This window comes from Tympanuchus pallidicinctus, unplaced genomic scaffold (genome assembly GCF_026119805.1).
Source record: "Tympanuchus pallidicinctus isolate F22 unplaced genomic scaffold, pur_lepc_1.0 scaffold13, whole genome shotgun sequence".
In the NCBI taxonomy this organism is placed as follows: Eukaryota; Metazoa; Chordata; class Aves; order Galliformes; family Phasianidae; genus Tympanuchus; species Tympanuchus pallidicinctus.
In genome coordinates, this window is record NW_026294648.1 from 15,508,472 (window position 1) to 15,523,049 (window position 14,578).

The 14,578-nt window shown below is 49.7% G+C and overlaps 1 protein-coding gene across 1 annotated transcript in view; it reads left to right on the top strand.

Annotated features, from left to right (window-relative positions):
* HS6ST2 (heparan sulfate 6-O-sulfotransferase 2) overlaps positions 1–13,811 on the top strand; it is a 102,180-nt gene extending 88,369 nt beyond the window's left edge. Inside the window, exon 2 of the mRNA XM_052672904.1 lies at positions 11,159–13,811. Coding sequence (XP_052528864.1) covers positions 11,159–11,858 — 700 coding nt within the window. The 3' untranslated portion in view covers positions 11,859–13,811. The remainder of the gene's footprint in view (positions 1–11,158) is intronic.
* The last annotated feature ends 767 nt before the right edge of the window (positions 13,812–14,578 follow it).

The following is a 14,578-nucleotide window of genomic DNA, read 5'->3' on the forward strand; positions in this document are numbered from 1 at the left end:
TATCTGAGCGCTCCAGCTGCCAGCGTGGCTGAGAGCAGAACCCATGCTGCTGCCATGCACGTCTCCACCCTGCTGCAGACGTCTGCTGCAAACCAGGCTGCTCCCAGGGTCTGCAGTAAGGCTGGTGCTTTGCCTTCCACCCTGCTAACTAAACGCCCAGGTGGGCTTCCCTGTTCTGCAGGGGAGAAGTGCTCAGGAGGGCACCTGTGCTCCAAAGCAAGGAAATGTTCAGCGTGTTATTTTCTGGGACACCTTCCCAGAGATGTTTCTTTGTGGTAATTACAGCAATGATGCCATAAGCCAGGGCAGCATCTCCCCTCAGTGTTTCAGGCTTGTGGTAGTGAAGATGAATGGTGCAGAGTATCAGGAAAGCTCTCTGAGATGAAGTTTTGCCACAGCTTATTAAATGAAGAGCCCCTTTGGAGAGGGCAGCTCAGGCTGACAGGGGAAATAGCCCACACAGCACGATGACAGCCAAAAACACAGCTCCCTCTCCTCGTGCAATGCTTGAGCAGGACAGCAAGCTCCTCCTGTTTGCCAGGGGGCTGTAAACTCTTCAGGGCTTTGCAGAAGACATGTGCAAGCCACAGGACAGATCCAGCTTGAGCTGGGTCTCCTGTAGTCTGCAGCTGTGTCCATTATGGGTCATGCATAGGCACAGCTGGACATGTCTGTGGAGCTGTGGTCAGCTGGAAGGGGCTCCAGGTCCTTGTCCCTTCCCATGTTGCATAGCACTCGTGGCTGTGCTCCTCTGTGGCTTGTTTCTCTGTTTGTATTTTATTTTTTTATGGCAGAGGGAAAAAGAAACACACAAAAGGGCAGCCTACACAGGGAGCAGTAAGTTCCATTTTTTAGACCAGTAAGGAGGAATGGAAAAGCTTTTGGCTTTGCTCCCTTCTGATCCCCAGAGCTGTGAGACTCTCCGTTGGCAGGAGCCAAGGGAACGCACATCCATTCCCATCCCTTCCCCTTTTGGACAGAGCACACAGAAGGGAAGAGAAGGCAGTATGAGGGGCTGCCACTGACACAGGTAGGATTCACCGAGTTAAACAGGTGAAGCCCTTCACTGAGATGGAAGTAGCGAGGTCACTGCTTTTCCCTCTTGAGTAGGATGGTCATTCCTTTATCCCTGTACTTCTTTTCCAGGGCAACGGTGCTCTCTCACTTCACGCACCCCATGTTTTTGGGGTGTATGGATGCTCAGTGTTTGTGCTTTGTTGGAAACACGTCGTGTATCATCCTGGAGGAGGATGACTCGCGTTGTGTTTCTGCTCCCAGAGCTGGGCTCCCAGTGTCTTTGGTTACAACAGCTCAGATGTTTGGGGGAAACACAGCAAAGGCAGGACTTGAAGCTCACTGATTGGTGAACTGGAAATTTGAGCTGGAAAATGTGGCTGTACTGTAAAATTCAGGACACCATCTGTTTCATTGCTTGCTCGCAGTAACATTTGTACTTGATAATTAAAATGTCACACACATTTTTAGCCAGCATAATCCATGCAGGAGTGGAGCTGTGTCTTATGAAAATCATTTGGAAGATGCTAACAGGTAGAGCAGTGCTGTTTTGAACCATTTCCTGCTGCTTAAGGAGAGGATTTTGCCTTTTTTTGTTTCTTATTTTGAGAAGTGAGGCAGAGAGATGGGATCATTGGCAGCTCCTTTTGAAAGCTCATCAATCTCATCCAATAACCCTGAGCGTTTGTGGTTTGTTGTGGTTTCAGTGTGTTCATTCAGTGCTTGGGTTTGCTTCTTGTCTCCTCAGAGTGGAGAACTGGAGTTCCTGAGCTTTGTTCTTTTCACTCTTTATCTGTTTCCCTTGAGCACCAGCAGGGCTGCGTGCAGCCTGGAGAGAGACACCCAAGTGGAGGCTTCCAGTCTTTTTCGTATACAGGTGCTCCTTGGCTGAGGGTTTGTTCTGTATCACGCTGGGGCTGGCAGTGCCTCTCCTGGTTTTGTGCAGGCCTGTAGCTTACCTTGGGCTTCAGCTGAGATCAGTTCGTTTGTAAGGATTTCCAGCTAACGTAAGCAAGGCTTTTCCTCCAGCCGGCTCAGAGCGCAGAGCCTTTGGTCAGCTCTGTGAGTGTGAAGCTGGGGGTGGTGCGTGCAGCCGGCTCGAGGACCACGGCAAGAGGATGTGGAGAGAAAGGCCAGGCTTTGGTCCATCTTTGTGTCGTTGTCATTGCGGGAGAGCTGGGCAAAAGCTGAAGCAAGCAGTGCTGTGTGTGGGCAGTGCATCTCTGTGCTTTTTGCATGGTGATGCTGCTCGTCACCCTTCAGCTGGCACAGAAGGGAGAGGGGCTCCTGGTCTTGCCTGGCCTAGTGGCTGCATCTCCTCTCTGCAGTGACCTCAGAGCAGCTGACATTTGGCTGAAGCTTCCTTCATGGCACTGAAAAGAAGCAAAAATGGGATTTGGTTTTGTCTGTCCTGAAATAGGATGTTGAACATCGTAATGCTATAGATTAATTAACAATATAGGAAGCTGCTGAGATCCGTAGGTGCACAATGTGTCTTAGCTGATAGCTGTGCTCTTGCTAGCCACCAGGAAAGCTGGGATGAAGGGCTGCCAGCTTAGTCCTGGCATGCTGGTCTCCTGTGAGCACGATGGACACATCCCAGTGTTGGGTCAGGGCTGTGGGAGAGGCAGAAGTGTAGCACTGCTCAGGCTGAGTGATGTGCTCTTCAGCTGAGTGTATGTGGTGCAACGAATGGATGTGGGAAACGGGGTGCTCTGCTCTTCTTGTAATACCTGCAAAGCCTTGATTGCTCAGCTGAAATAAAACCCCTCCCAGCTGAGCTCTGGCACAACAAATGCATTGGCAGAGCTTTAATAGAAATGCATTCTGCTATCTCCCAAACATTTTAAATCCAGTTATGTGAACTGTGGGTGAGTGAGATTGTTAAAATCCGAGTGTGCTGGGAGGTACACAGAGCTCACAGCTTTACGGTGCAGCGAGTTACAATTAGAGATGAAGGCAGCAGAGGAGCTGCTGGGAATGCTTCAGCAGCAAGCGAGTAAGGGAGGTGCCTTCTAGGCTCTCCTGGCTTAAATCAAAGGAGCTGATGACGTGCTGGCATCTGTGCAGGCTTCCTGAGCCTCTGCACGTGTCCTTGCAGGGTCGGGTTCTGTGCTTTTGCCAGGAGACTGCATTGTGATGTGTGAGGGAAGGCTTAGAGCACTCTAATCATCTCCTACGAAATTACAGTTTTGTTCCCTGGAGTAGGAAAGTGAGTTTAAATCATTAACGCCACAAGTCTCGCTGATGAGTAAGGAAATGTTTGCAAGTGACTTAATCAGTATAGTTTGTCTGAGTGGCCCATTTTAATATTATTGCGCTGATTAAGTTTTCTTAGCTAATGTGTGTCTCATTTCCAATTCAATTAAAGGAGAATCCCCTTCCACTCCACGATATTGCTGGAGTGCCCTGGTGGGACAGGAGCACACTTGGTGCTTTCCATTGATACAGATTTCTTCATTATTTGGTCTCAGGGCGCTAAATGAAATCAATGAAAGCCGAAATGAAAACTGCAGCAAGCTGCAGCTGCAGGCACGTTGTCCGTCCTCATCCCTTCCAGCAGTAGGAAAGAGAATATATTAGTGCCAGCTCGTTAATTACATTTTAGATGCATTTTCAATAAATGCTTTCCTTGGACTATATTTTAGAAAGGCTGAGAGAGGTTTTCCTTGGGTTCCATCTGTCTGATAGTTACAACAAGCAATGTGTGAGTTGCATCCGCGTGCCTTCACTGCGCTGTGCGTGTCCTTGGTGCAGCTGTTAAAAGCACTCTGGTGTAACCTGTGTATAGCTGGTATCTGCAGATGGAATTAGCAGCAGCTGTGTGTTTCCTCACAGGAGCCAAACCTCGTTCCTGCATGGATTGAAGAGAATTGGTTGAGGTACATGATGAATGCCTGTCCGGAGTTCATTCCCCGCTGTGGGATATGTGAAGTTCTGGAAGTTAACGTGGGTGATCTCGAAAGCTCTGGGATCCCTCCAACGTGGGGGGAGTGGTGTGGTAAAGCAGAGACTGACAGAACCACTGAGGCTGGGAAAGACAGTGAGCTCACACAGGGCAACCATCAGCCCATCACTGCTCACATGGCTCCTGGCTTTGTACCTGGAGGAGCTGCGAGGAGTGTTACTGCCATTAGGAAGTCACAGCGTGGTGTAGCACACTGAAGGTGTAGCGAAGATGCATACAAGTGCAAGGATAAAGCCTTTTTCATTCATACAAAGTGCATGCTTTTTATACACAAGAATCTGGATTAAAAAAAATTTTTTTTTTTAGAATATGATAAATATTTAGCATCATTATCCTGGCTCCGTAGGTGCAATGAAAATGTTGGCCTTGGCACATCAGTCGTGCTTTACAGATGGCTGTAATTTCCTGAATGTCAAAACTCCAAATTTTTCTGCTAAGCAAACTTTTCAGTAGCAAAATAGATTGCCTCCATAATATATCACTGTGTGCAGGAAAAAATGAAATCTTTATGTACTGCATTATGAATCAATGAGGCATTAAGATTTTTGGAAGGGTGAGTGGACTCTGGAAAATGAAAAACTGCCACTATTCCATCTCTGTAAACCACCGCTTATGGAGTGTCGGCTTTGCAAACCTCTGCCTGCCACGCCACAGGAATATCAGTTACAAGCAGAAACCAATTCCTGCGACGGCGTTTAGACAGGGTGAGGAGAGTAGTAAATACCGTGGTTGTTCACCAGCTCCTTATGGGAGGGCTGCCATGCTTTGCAGCAACAAGCCCAAAGAGAGAGCGGGGAGTGCTGGTTGTGGAGGGAGGTGGGTGTTTGTGGGCACGTCATCCCCTTTTCTATGGGGTGGAGCAGTGGGGTTGGGGCCAGGCGCACCGCCGACTCACCTTGTGTTGGCCGAGTCCACAAACAACCACTGAGATATGTATCTATAAGCACAAACAAGAGGGCTGCTGTTCTTGCTGAATCAGTTGCGTGCTCGGGTGTCCTGCAGAGATCTTAATAATATAGGTAATTAGGAAATTAATAGCGCTCTGGCAGATCTGCAGGGCAGCTCTCCCCTGCGCAGGAGGTGCTGTGGGCGATGGGTTGGTGCGTGAGGGTGCCTGGGGGCACGGGCCTGTGTGAGGCTGCATATTTCTCACTTATTTAAAGCCTGATTGTCAGCACATTAGCATGCGGGTTCCATGCCCACACATACATGAACGCGCATCTTCAGCTGAAAGATATGAAGACGCAGGCTTCCTCTGCCCCTAAAATGCTGCAAATCTTCCCCATTTGATGAATGCTGCGAGCCTTTCCCATTTGATAATTTCACAGGCGATGGGTGAGCTGGTGTAATTGCCACTCTTGCAATTTCCAGCTCGTTTTTATGGGTTCCTTTGGCACTTTCCTCCTGCGGCAGTTACCGTGGGCAGGCTGCTGGCTTCCTACCCCCACCATTAGTGTTTCTAGACAAAACATCTCTGTGAGTCATTGGGTGCTGATAGAAGTGAAAACATAATGATTACTTAGAGGAAATGTAAATTTACATTTGCTAAAGGCTTTAATTCACAGCTCTGAAATACTTATCTCTTTTCCTCATAGGCCCTTGTTCTGAGCTAATGCATGCTATGATTCTCCAGCGCCATGCTGACACCAGAGCAAAGGGATAGAAATCCCAATGTGTATAGGTCTGCTGCTGCAGGGAAAAGTGGTGTTTGTTCCTCCTTCCCTGCCATCTCTGGGAGCACAGGGAGGCACTGTGGGATGCTTTTTGGCTGCTGCTGTCATCCAGCTCGCTGATGTGAAGCATCTGGGGCCAATCTGGAGCCGATGCTCTGTTGAGAGTGAGCTTAGCAAATATTTTGGGCTCACCGCTGCAGGGCATCCGGCCTGGGCACCTCCCAACCTGAAGAGCTGCTCCCTTTGGTGGTTTACCAATGGTGGGGCTTCCCAAGCACACTCAGTTGCAGCTCTCCCCCTACCTTACAGTTGTGTCCATAGGTGGTAAAGCCTCTGTGTGAGTTGCAGTGTTATATATCAACGTTCTGCTTCTCTCTGGACGACCTCTGAACAGATGCCTGCCTCCCTCAAATTAGCAGTGCTTCTCTTTGAGGAGCAGTTTGAGGTATTAGCAAATCAAATTCTCTGTGAGCAGCTCTTTATGGGAATTAACCTCACCTAGTGGGAGCCAGGAGCGCTGGGCACCCGTCCTGGTGTAATTGAGTTTGACTTCTCTGTGAGACGTGCTGGGGATGATGGATGGATGAGGGAGACCCACACCGGCCTCGTGCCCCTTCTACTGAAAATTAAAACCCACCAATGCAGGGGTCAGGTGGCTTTGGAGCTGCTGTGAAGCTGTGCAGAGGAAGGGAGCTGTATGCCTCTTATCCCATGTGCTGCAGGAGAGGAAAAAGAAACCCAAACTCTTCTGCTTCAGAAGACAAAAATAATGTGCTCTGATCCATGAGCTCTGTTCTTTAATTCAAGAGTATGAGCAGCATATGGGGACGGTGGGGAGGACGCCGGCCATCTATGTGCTGTTGGTCACTTCTTCTGATTGTGTGCTTCTGGGGCCGGGTCACCAAGCACGCGAGTGCTTCTCTTTTTTGAGTATCTCAGTCCTTCACTGTTAGTACCATATGCAGCATCCCTGCTGCAGGGTTTGATTTCAATTTTATTTGCTTTCTCACTGGACACAATGCAGATCTCGTCTGTCCCTCTGCCCTATTCAAAGGGAACTTCGGTAGAGTCATTAAGGTTGAAGAACACCACTGAGATCACTGAGTCCAACCATCAGCCCATCCCTGCCGTGCCCAATAACCACGTCCCTCAGTGCCACATCTGAATGTCTTTCAGAACGTCCATCCTCACCTGCAGTGTAAATGGGTTGCACACTCTGCTGTTAGCCACAGAGTCCCCAGATGGGCCTCTCTGGGGAAGCAATCTCCCAGAAGAGGAATGTTCTCAAGTTTCCCCTCCTCCCCCATCTCCAGCCAACACGGAGACACCCGTGTGGAATTGCCTCCCATTCACTGCACAAGCCCATCTGTGTGTCCAACCGCCCTTGCCACCTGGACGAGCCTGACCTAGATGCAAACTGATGTGCTTGAGCAAATTTCTAGGGTAGCCTTAGATTTGTTGGGAGAGTGGGGCTGTCCCAGCATGTCCCCTGGAAGTCACAGCTCTGTTTCCTCGGCTTTGTGTCAAAATGGTGTTATCTTCCACCACAGCAGGAGATTGGGCTGTCCCCAGGTTGTTTGCTCCCTGTGTGTAGATGCAGGTTTCTCCCTCCCTGTAGCCCCTTTTGCTTCAGCCTCATTTCTTAAGGGAAATGGGAAAAGGTTGCTCAGTCCCTCCCCCCGTGACCCATCTGCTAATGGATGTAATGTTGAGTGAATGCTTGGCTTTCAGCTTGCATTGCGAGTCCCCCAGCTCAGAGCTCTATCGGGCCAGGCTCAGGTTTCCAGGCTGAAGGCATGGCAGCTGCCAGCACTGACCTCCACTCTTCCTCTGCCTCCACCAGCAATTAAACAGCCTCAGTCCTCCAGTGGGGATCGATACCCCTCTGCTTGGCACCAGCGGAGCTGAAGCTTGGTGTAGTCCTTGTGGAGGTGCTGTCTGCTGGGATCAAGCTTTTCTGTTGGAGTTAAGTCATCCTTTTCCTTTCCCAGGAGCAAGTATAATAGGTAGAGCTGCTGTGCTCAGGCCATGGTGGGTTTGCCAGGGCTCTCGTGGCACAGCAAAGCAGTAGTGAGGGAGCTGTGAGTTCCCCAGATCTCTGGCTTTGTCAGTGCTGTCATCCCCCCAGGCTGTCACACCTCCTCTGTTTGGCTTCAGTTTGTTGTTTTGTTTTTTATGTTGTTTTAAGAAGCTTTAAAAAAAAAAAAAATCGTTAGATTGGGGGAAAAAAAATTGTTATTCAGCCCCTGTGCTGAGCAGAGGTGTGGGAGGGGTGGCACAGATGCACCGCTGTGAACACAAAGCCATCTTCCTGAGGGAGCAGACAGCTGAATGCACAGGGAGCTGTGGAGCTGGGAAACAGCTGTGTGCAGGGGGGTACCGGGAGCAAAGGGCTGTCACACACCTCAGATTCCTGATGGCCAGCCTGCTTTCTGAGTTGCCTGCCAGCTTTTGTTCTGTGCTGTGTGGGCACCCAGCTCAACTCCGTTAGAACGCTGTGCTTGCAGTGAGCACAGCTCCGTAAGGCAGAGGAGCGATGCGCAGCGAAGGCTGAGCTCTACCTGCAGTCTGGGGCTCTGAAGCAAGAGCTTCAAGGAATGGGCAGGAACTCCACACCCCCTCGTTAAGGCAGCAGAGGGAACAAGCCGTTACGCACAGAGCTAAAAATAATTGCCAGGCTTTGAATCTGCTTCCCAGCTGCAGCAGGAGGATGCTCTGGGCGCTGATGGCCAAATCCAGCCCTGGCTTGGTGACACATTAAAGCTTTCAGGACTATTTGAAGCTCAGTTCAGATAAGTTCACAGCGGTAGAGCTGCTTTTCGGGATCTGCTGTGATTTCAAACTTGGATGAGCGTGGCTTGGGGCTGACCCAAAAGCCGGTGTTCCCAAAAGGGACGCTGCTTCTTCCAGTAGAACTTTAACGGCGAAACTGAAGAAGAGGAGAAATGCTCAAAACATCTGAGATTGACCCCGTGTCTTGAAAGTGGGATTCAGCTGGGAAAAGTGGGAGTGTGGCACAAGGAAAAAGTACAGCCCTGACCTTCTCGAGGATGCTGTGCTCAGCCCATGCAAGGCAGGAGCCCTGTGTGGGGCATCCCATAAGCACATGGTGCTGCAGGGAGCCCAGCCACTGCCACCTCTCTGCAGAGCCAAGTGAGCAGCACTGTGCAGCTGCCTTCAGCTGCTCTCCTCTGACTTCTCTGACAGCTCCTGATGGAGAGACTTGCCTGGCTGAGGCCGTCAGCCCCCCAGAGTGACGGTGCTCCATTACAGCACGGTTTTTTCCACCAACATACACATTTTATTTTTACAGCAGCAGCCAAGTGGGGCACTTTGTCACTGCCCATGACCAAAGAGCACAAAAGGAGAGAAGTTGAGGAATAGGAGCTATGATAAGATGCTCGGTACATCAATCTTGGCTCAGGATTTGTTTCCCTTTGTGCATGAACTCTCCATCAATTGCTGTGATGACCTCAGAGCATGGGTTTGTGGCCACCTCACTCTGCCAGCAGCACCCCGTGGCTCCATCCAGAAGCACGATCTTTGTACAGAGGGGTGAGCAGAGCTTTGCTGTGGCCTCTTTTTTTGCAGTTTGTTGCTGTGTGTTACACAAAGGGCATGCCTCAGCTATGGCACCAATTTATCCTTGCTTAAGAATCGAGGCATTATTTTAGTGCAGGGTCCAACAAACTGGGTCCAGTGGTGAGAAGTCCTGGCAGGTGTTAAAGAAGGGGTTTGGGTTTGCCTTTCCCCTGTGTCCCCACTCTTTGCAATGGCACTTTTGGACCAGAAGTACTTTCTTCTGGGCCATGGGCTGAGGCTTTGGCTCATCTGGTGTGTTTACATCCCCAGTCAAAGCTCTGGGAGCCAGGTGAGCCCACAGGCACATGGCTGTGCTAATGGCTGTGTCCTCGCCCTCCAGACAGCAGGTGCCACCATGACCAGCCACTGATGCCTTCCTGGGCTTCTTGGCTTTATTTGGTTTGGTGAGTTTATTGTGCTTCCTCCTTTATTTATAAGCTCAGTGCCCTAGATGGGAAGAGGAACGGTGACTCTCTGCTTTTCCTTTTTCCTCGTGCTCTTGCATGCGTTCGGTGCCTGTGATTCACTTTCGAGTCCATCCAAGAGACAATTTTCTGTAAAACATTGACATCTAGTGGCTTTTCTGCTGAAGGAAACGGCGCGGATCAGAGGCTGAGCTGCAGGGTGGCCGCTTGTGATGTCACTCAGAGAGCAAACCAACACTTCACATTTCCACAGCACTGAGGACACGGCCATCACTGTGTTTGGCATCCCTGTCCTGGAGGAGTGGGCTTCCCAGGCAGGGCAGTTGTTTATTGAGCCACTCTAATTCAGTTTAATTAAGCAATTTGCCCTTATCCTGGTGGGGTCTCCCATATCACAGCAATGCATACAAGTTCCCCGTGTGCCGCCGTGCACCAAACAAAAGCCACCACTTCCCTTGGGCATTTCTGTTACAAAATGCTGCAGCATATTTAATTTCCTGTTATTCACTTATCTTTCCTCTCTTGTCTTTGTATCAGATGAAAGCAGGTGGATGCATTGGGATTTGCCTGGGGTTTTTCTGCGTGTCATTGTAAGGAGGTTGGGGTATCTGCAGGCACATCATTTATCTGGCTTGAGAAAGGAAATGTCCTGTAGGAAATGCCCTCCTTGCTGATGTAGCACTGCTGTAAGGGTTGTGCAGCAGCCCATCACAAACATCAAACAAGCAGCATTTTGCAGACAACATAAACTGGTCATGAAACCACAGCTTGTTGTCACGTGAAGCTCCCGTGTAACTGGGGAGCAGCCTGAGCTTGCTCTCCTGGAGGTGTGAGTGGTGTGGAGTGGCCATGGAATGGCCAGAACCAGTGCCCTGCATGGCCTGGGGCTTCCACCATAGGAGCTATATTGGCAGTGCTTCTGAGGTCGTTGTATCATGGAATTGTTTGAAGGGACCCTGAAAGGCCATCTGGTCCAACTCTCTGCACTGAGCAGAGGCACCCACAGCTCCATCAGTGCTCAGAGCCTCATCCAGCCTGACCTTGGGTGTTCACAGGGCTCCCACCAGTTCTCTGGGCAACCTGTGCCACTGCCTCATCACCCACATTGTAAAAAACTTCTTCTTTATGTCCAGTCCAAGTCTCCCAACTTTTAGTTTGAAACCATTTCCGCTTCTCCTATCGAGGTCATCTCCTGAAGCACCCAGCATGGGCCTGTTGCCACGTGGACAGCCTCACAGGGAAATCTGGGGTTCCCTTCACTTCTCTAGTGGTCAGGTTGGAAAAGATCTCCAAGATCCCCAAGTCCAACCCCAGCCCACCCCCGCCATACCCACAGCGTCCCTCAGTGCCACATTTCCACTGTTCTTGACCACCTTCAGGAACGGTGACTCCATCACCTCCCTTGGGCAGATTGCCCCGAGTTTCTGTCGATTTTGGGTGTTCACTTGTGCTCGAGAAGCACAGAACTCACCGCTCTGCCTCTCTCCCCTCTGCAGGAATTTCTACTACATCACCATCCTGCGTGACCCCGTCTCGCGGTACCTGAGCGAATGGCGGCACGTGCAGCGAGGAGCCACGTGGAAGGCATCCCTGCACGTCTGTGACGGGCGTTCGCCGACCACCGAGGAGCTGCCCAGCTGCTACACGGGGGACGACTGGTCGGGCTGCTCCCTGCAGGAGTTCATGGACTGCCCCTACAACCTCGCCAACAACCGCCAGGTCCGCATGTTGTCCGACCTCAGCCTGGTGGGATGCTACAACCTGTCGGTCATGCCGGAGGAGCAGAGAAACAAGGTTCTGCTGGACAGTGCCAAGGAGAACCTGAAACGCATGGCCTTCTTCGGCCTTACCGAATTTCAAAGGAAGACTCAGTATCTCTTTGAGAAGACTTTTAACATGAACTTCATCTCGCCGTTCACGCAGTACAATAGCACAAGGGCCTCCAGCGTGGAGATAGACGAGCAGACTCAGCAGCGCATCGAGGCCCTCAATTTTTTAGACATGGAATTGTACGATTATGCAAAAGACCTCTTTTTGCAGCGCTACCAGTACATGAGGCAGAAGGAGCACCAGGAGGCGCGGCGGAAACGCCAGGAGCAGCGCAAGATCCTGCGGGCAAAGCAGGCGCACCTGCGGGAGCAGGGAGAGAACAGCTCCAGCACGGACTATCTGGGGAACGTGGAGCGGTGGCGGTAGGGGAACGCTCTCAGGACACCGAAAGCAAAGAGGAACCCAGCGCCCACGTGGGAGGCGGCAGTGGTCCAGATGGAAGATGCTTCTGGAAGCAAAAAGAAGTGAAAACGTTGCCTTTGCAGTTGCCTTTGCAGTAAATGTCGTACTGTACGTGGAACACTTAATCCTAGTGTGTAATTAAGTTGTCCTTTTTAGGTTGGTTGGATTATTTATGGGATACGGGAGCCAAGGAAGCTCATCGGAAATGGTTGCTTGGACGTTCATTTAAAACAAACAAAATCCTTAAATTAGTTATGAATACAAAACGGGATGCTGGCATATGTTTATGATGCTCTGCTGAAATCCATCTGGGAAGCAATCTCATTTCCTAACAGTGGGCATTTCGCATACTCTCACAATGCAGTATACGAGCCAAACCTTTTCCTTTTGGTTTTATCTTTTCTTTAATGGGCTTTCGAAGGGCACCGACTGATTATGGTATTTACTGAGTTAATGAGTGGACAATGAAGGGAACGTTAAAGGTCTGGGAAACAATACCGACCGGTTTTATGAACAATATTGGCTTTCAAAAAGGTATAGAAGTAATTTCTCTCATTATATAAATATTAAAAATTTTAAACTTTTTCTACCTACCACTGTTCAGAGTCTTCAGCTCTGTCTGTCTCATACTTACAACCCAAATCACGCTGTTCTGAGCTCAGTGCCAACACTGAAGACACAGCTTCCAGAGCCTGCAGGGCGCTGTGATTTTAGCCATTCTGGAGGAGTTACATCCTCGTGTTTCATAAAGCCTTTTCCAAATTACAATCTTATGACAGTATCTGACTGGAAGTCCTTCTTACCCATTAGAGTACATAATGCTGAGCTTATCATTCTTTAATAATTGGTGATATAAACTAGATGAGATCGTGTTGCGGCTCTTTGTATGGCGCCTATAAGAAGTCATAAAGCTCTCTAATCCCAGCAATATTATAAAGAGAATCGCTCGACTGAAGAAGTAGATTTAAACTTGAATTAGGATTTACTTCCAGTAAATCTTTGCTACACAGTGTAAAAATAGGGCTTTTTTTTCTACGCTCTCGAGCCCTTCTTAGTGCCGACAGGTTAGCGATGACTGGAACGATGGGAAGAAGTATTCCACAGCCATAGCTGCACGGGATGGCAAGGCGGGACGCGGGCACTGCTGGAGCAGGAGGTGAGGGGCTCCTGTAATCTCTATGCAAAAAAAACAAGCCAACAAAACAAAAAAAGAAACCCACCTCTGTGAGACTTTGGTCCTGGAGTCAGCGCGGTCGCAGGCTCTGCACGTGGGCTGCGGCGCTCTCGAGCTTCGCACCATCTCAGCCCCGGTGTGCGCCGTGCTTCTCGGCTCTCTTGCACTTTCTCCTGTAACAGTAGGTGAGCAAAGAGGGGCACAGAGTGAGGACAGAGGCTGTAGGAACGTGGCCCAGCTCTGTGCTCCGTGCCATGCCACAGCCTGGGCACAGCCCAACCCTGCAGCAGCAGCGGGGAAAAGAGCGCCGCGTCGCATACAGCAGTTCTTTGTGTTTGGTTTTTAATTGTTATTGTTTTAATGAGAACCACGGTTGCCAGTATGAAGTCTCGGCTGGATTTTGGTTTTGGCAGGGGGGAAATAAGTCGCTCTTTAAAATGAAAGGCGCTGCTGTAAACGGGGCTGAACCGGGGGCGAGCTGAGGGCCCATTGCAGAAGGTGCATTTTGTTATCCTGCTGTGGTGTGCATGGTTTACAGCGACTAGTTGCATTTCCTTTGTGTATACTGTCAGTTGTATATAGAGGATGTACCAATATAAGGATACCGTTTTGTCATAATCATATCAAATTCTGCTGATTCCCACTGTAGATGCTGTCTTACCGTGTAGATTTACAATCCACTGACTTTGATTGTGTAATTGAACAATAGAACCGATAAATAAAACTTAACAGCAGTCTTCTGATTTCCCTGTGATTATTTCCTTATCTGAAGATGTGCTGGGAACGGTGCGGTTCACAGCGAACGCTGATCTTGACACAAATGCAATAGCTGTTGACAGGCAAATATGTGAATTTATAATCGTGGCTTTTCTGAAGTGTGTCTGAACTGCAGCCTCTGAGGGCTGAACTCTCTCTGCTTCAGTGATAGGTTCAGTTTTTACTGCTTTTCTGAGCTGCTCAGGAGAACAAGCGGTGCTTTCTGCTGATTTAAAGACTTCTGCCACTGATCTGTGCAGGAGGAGTGGTGCTGCAGCAGCACAGCTGCACAGGGAGCAGTGGGTGCACCGACCCTTCGGGTGTTCCAGAGCCGTGGGCATCTGAGGGACGTGGTTATGGGCATGGGGGTTGGACTGGATGATCTTAGAGGTCTTCTCCAAACTTAATGACTCTGTGATTCAACACAGGGGTTGTTGGGCCCTGCTGATGGATGTCAGTGAACTTTGCAATCTTTTCATACAACATCGCTGTGTATTTTAGCACAGCATAACATGTACTTGATTCCAGTCTTTTCTGAGTAAAAGTGAACTGGTTTCCTATTTCATCTAACCCCTGAAATGTTCGGGTTACCAAAACTGATGGGACATGAACAGGACCTGAAGGACGCAGTGCAGCAGATCACGAAATCACCAAGAAAATGAGAAGAAAAGCAATGCATCCATCCAACTGCAGGCAGAACCATGCGGGAACTGCAGGAGCCTGGCTTGGCCATGCATGGACCCGAACTGCCAAG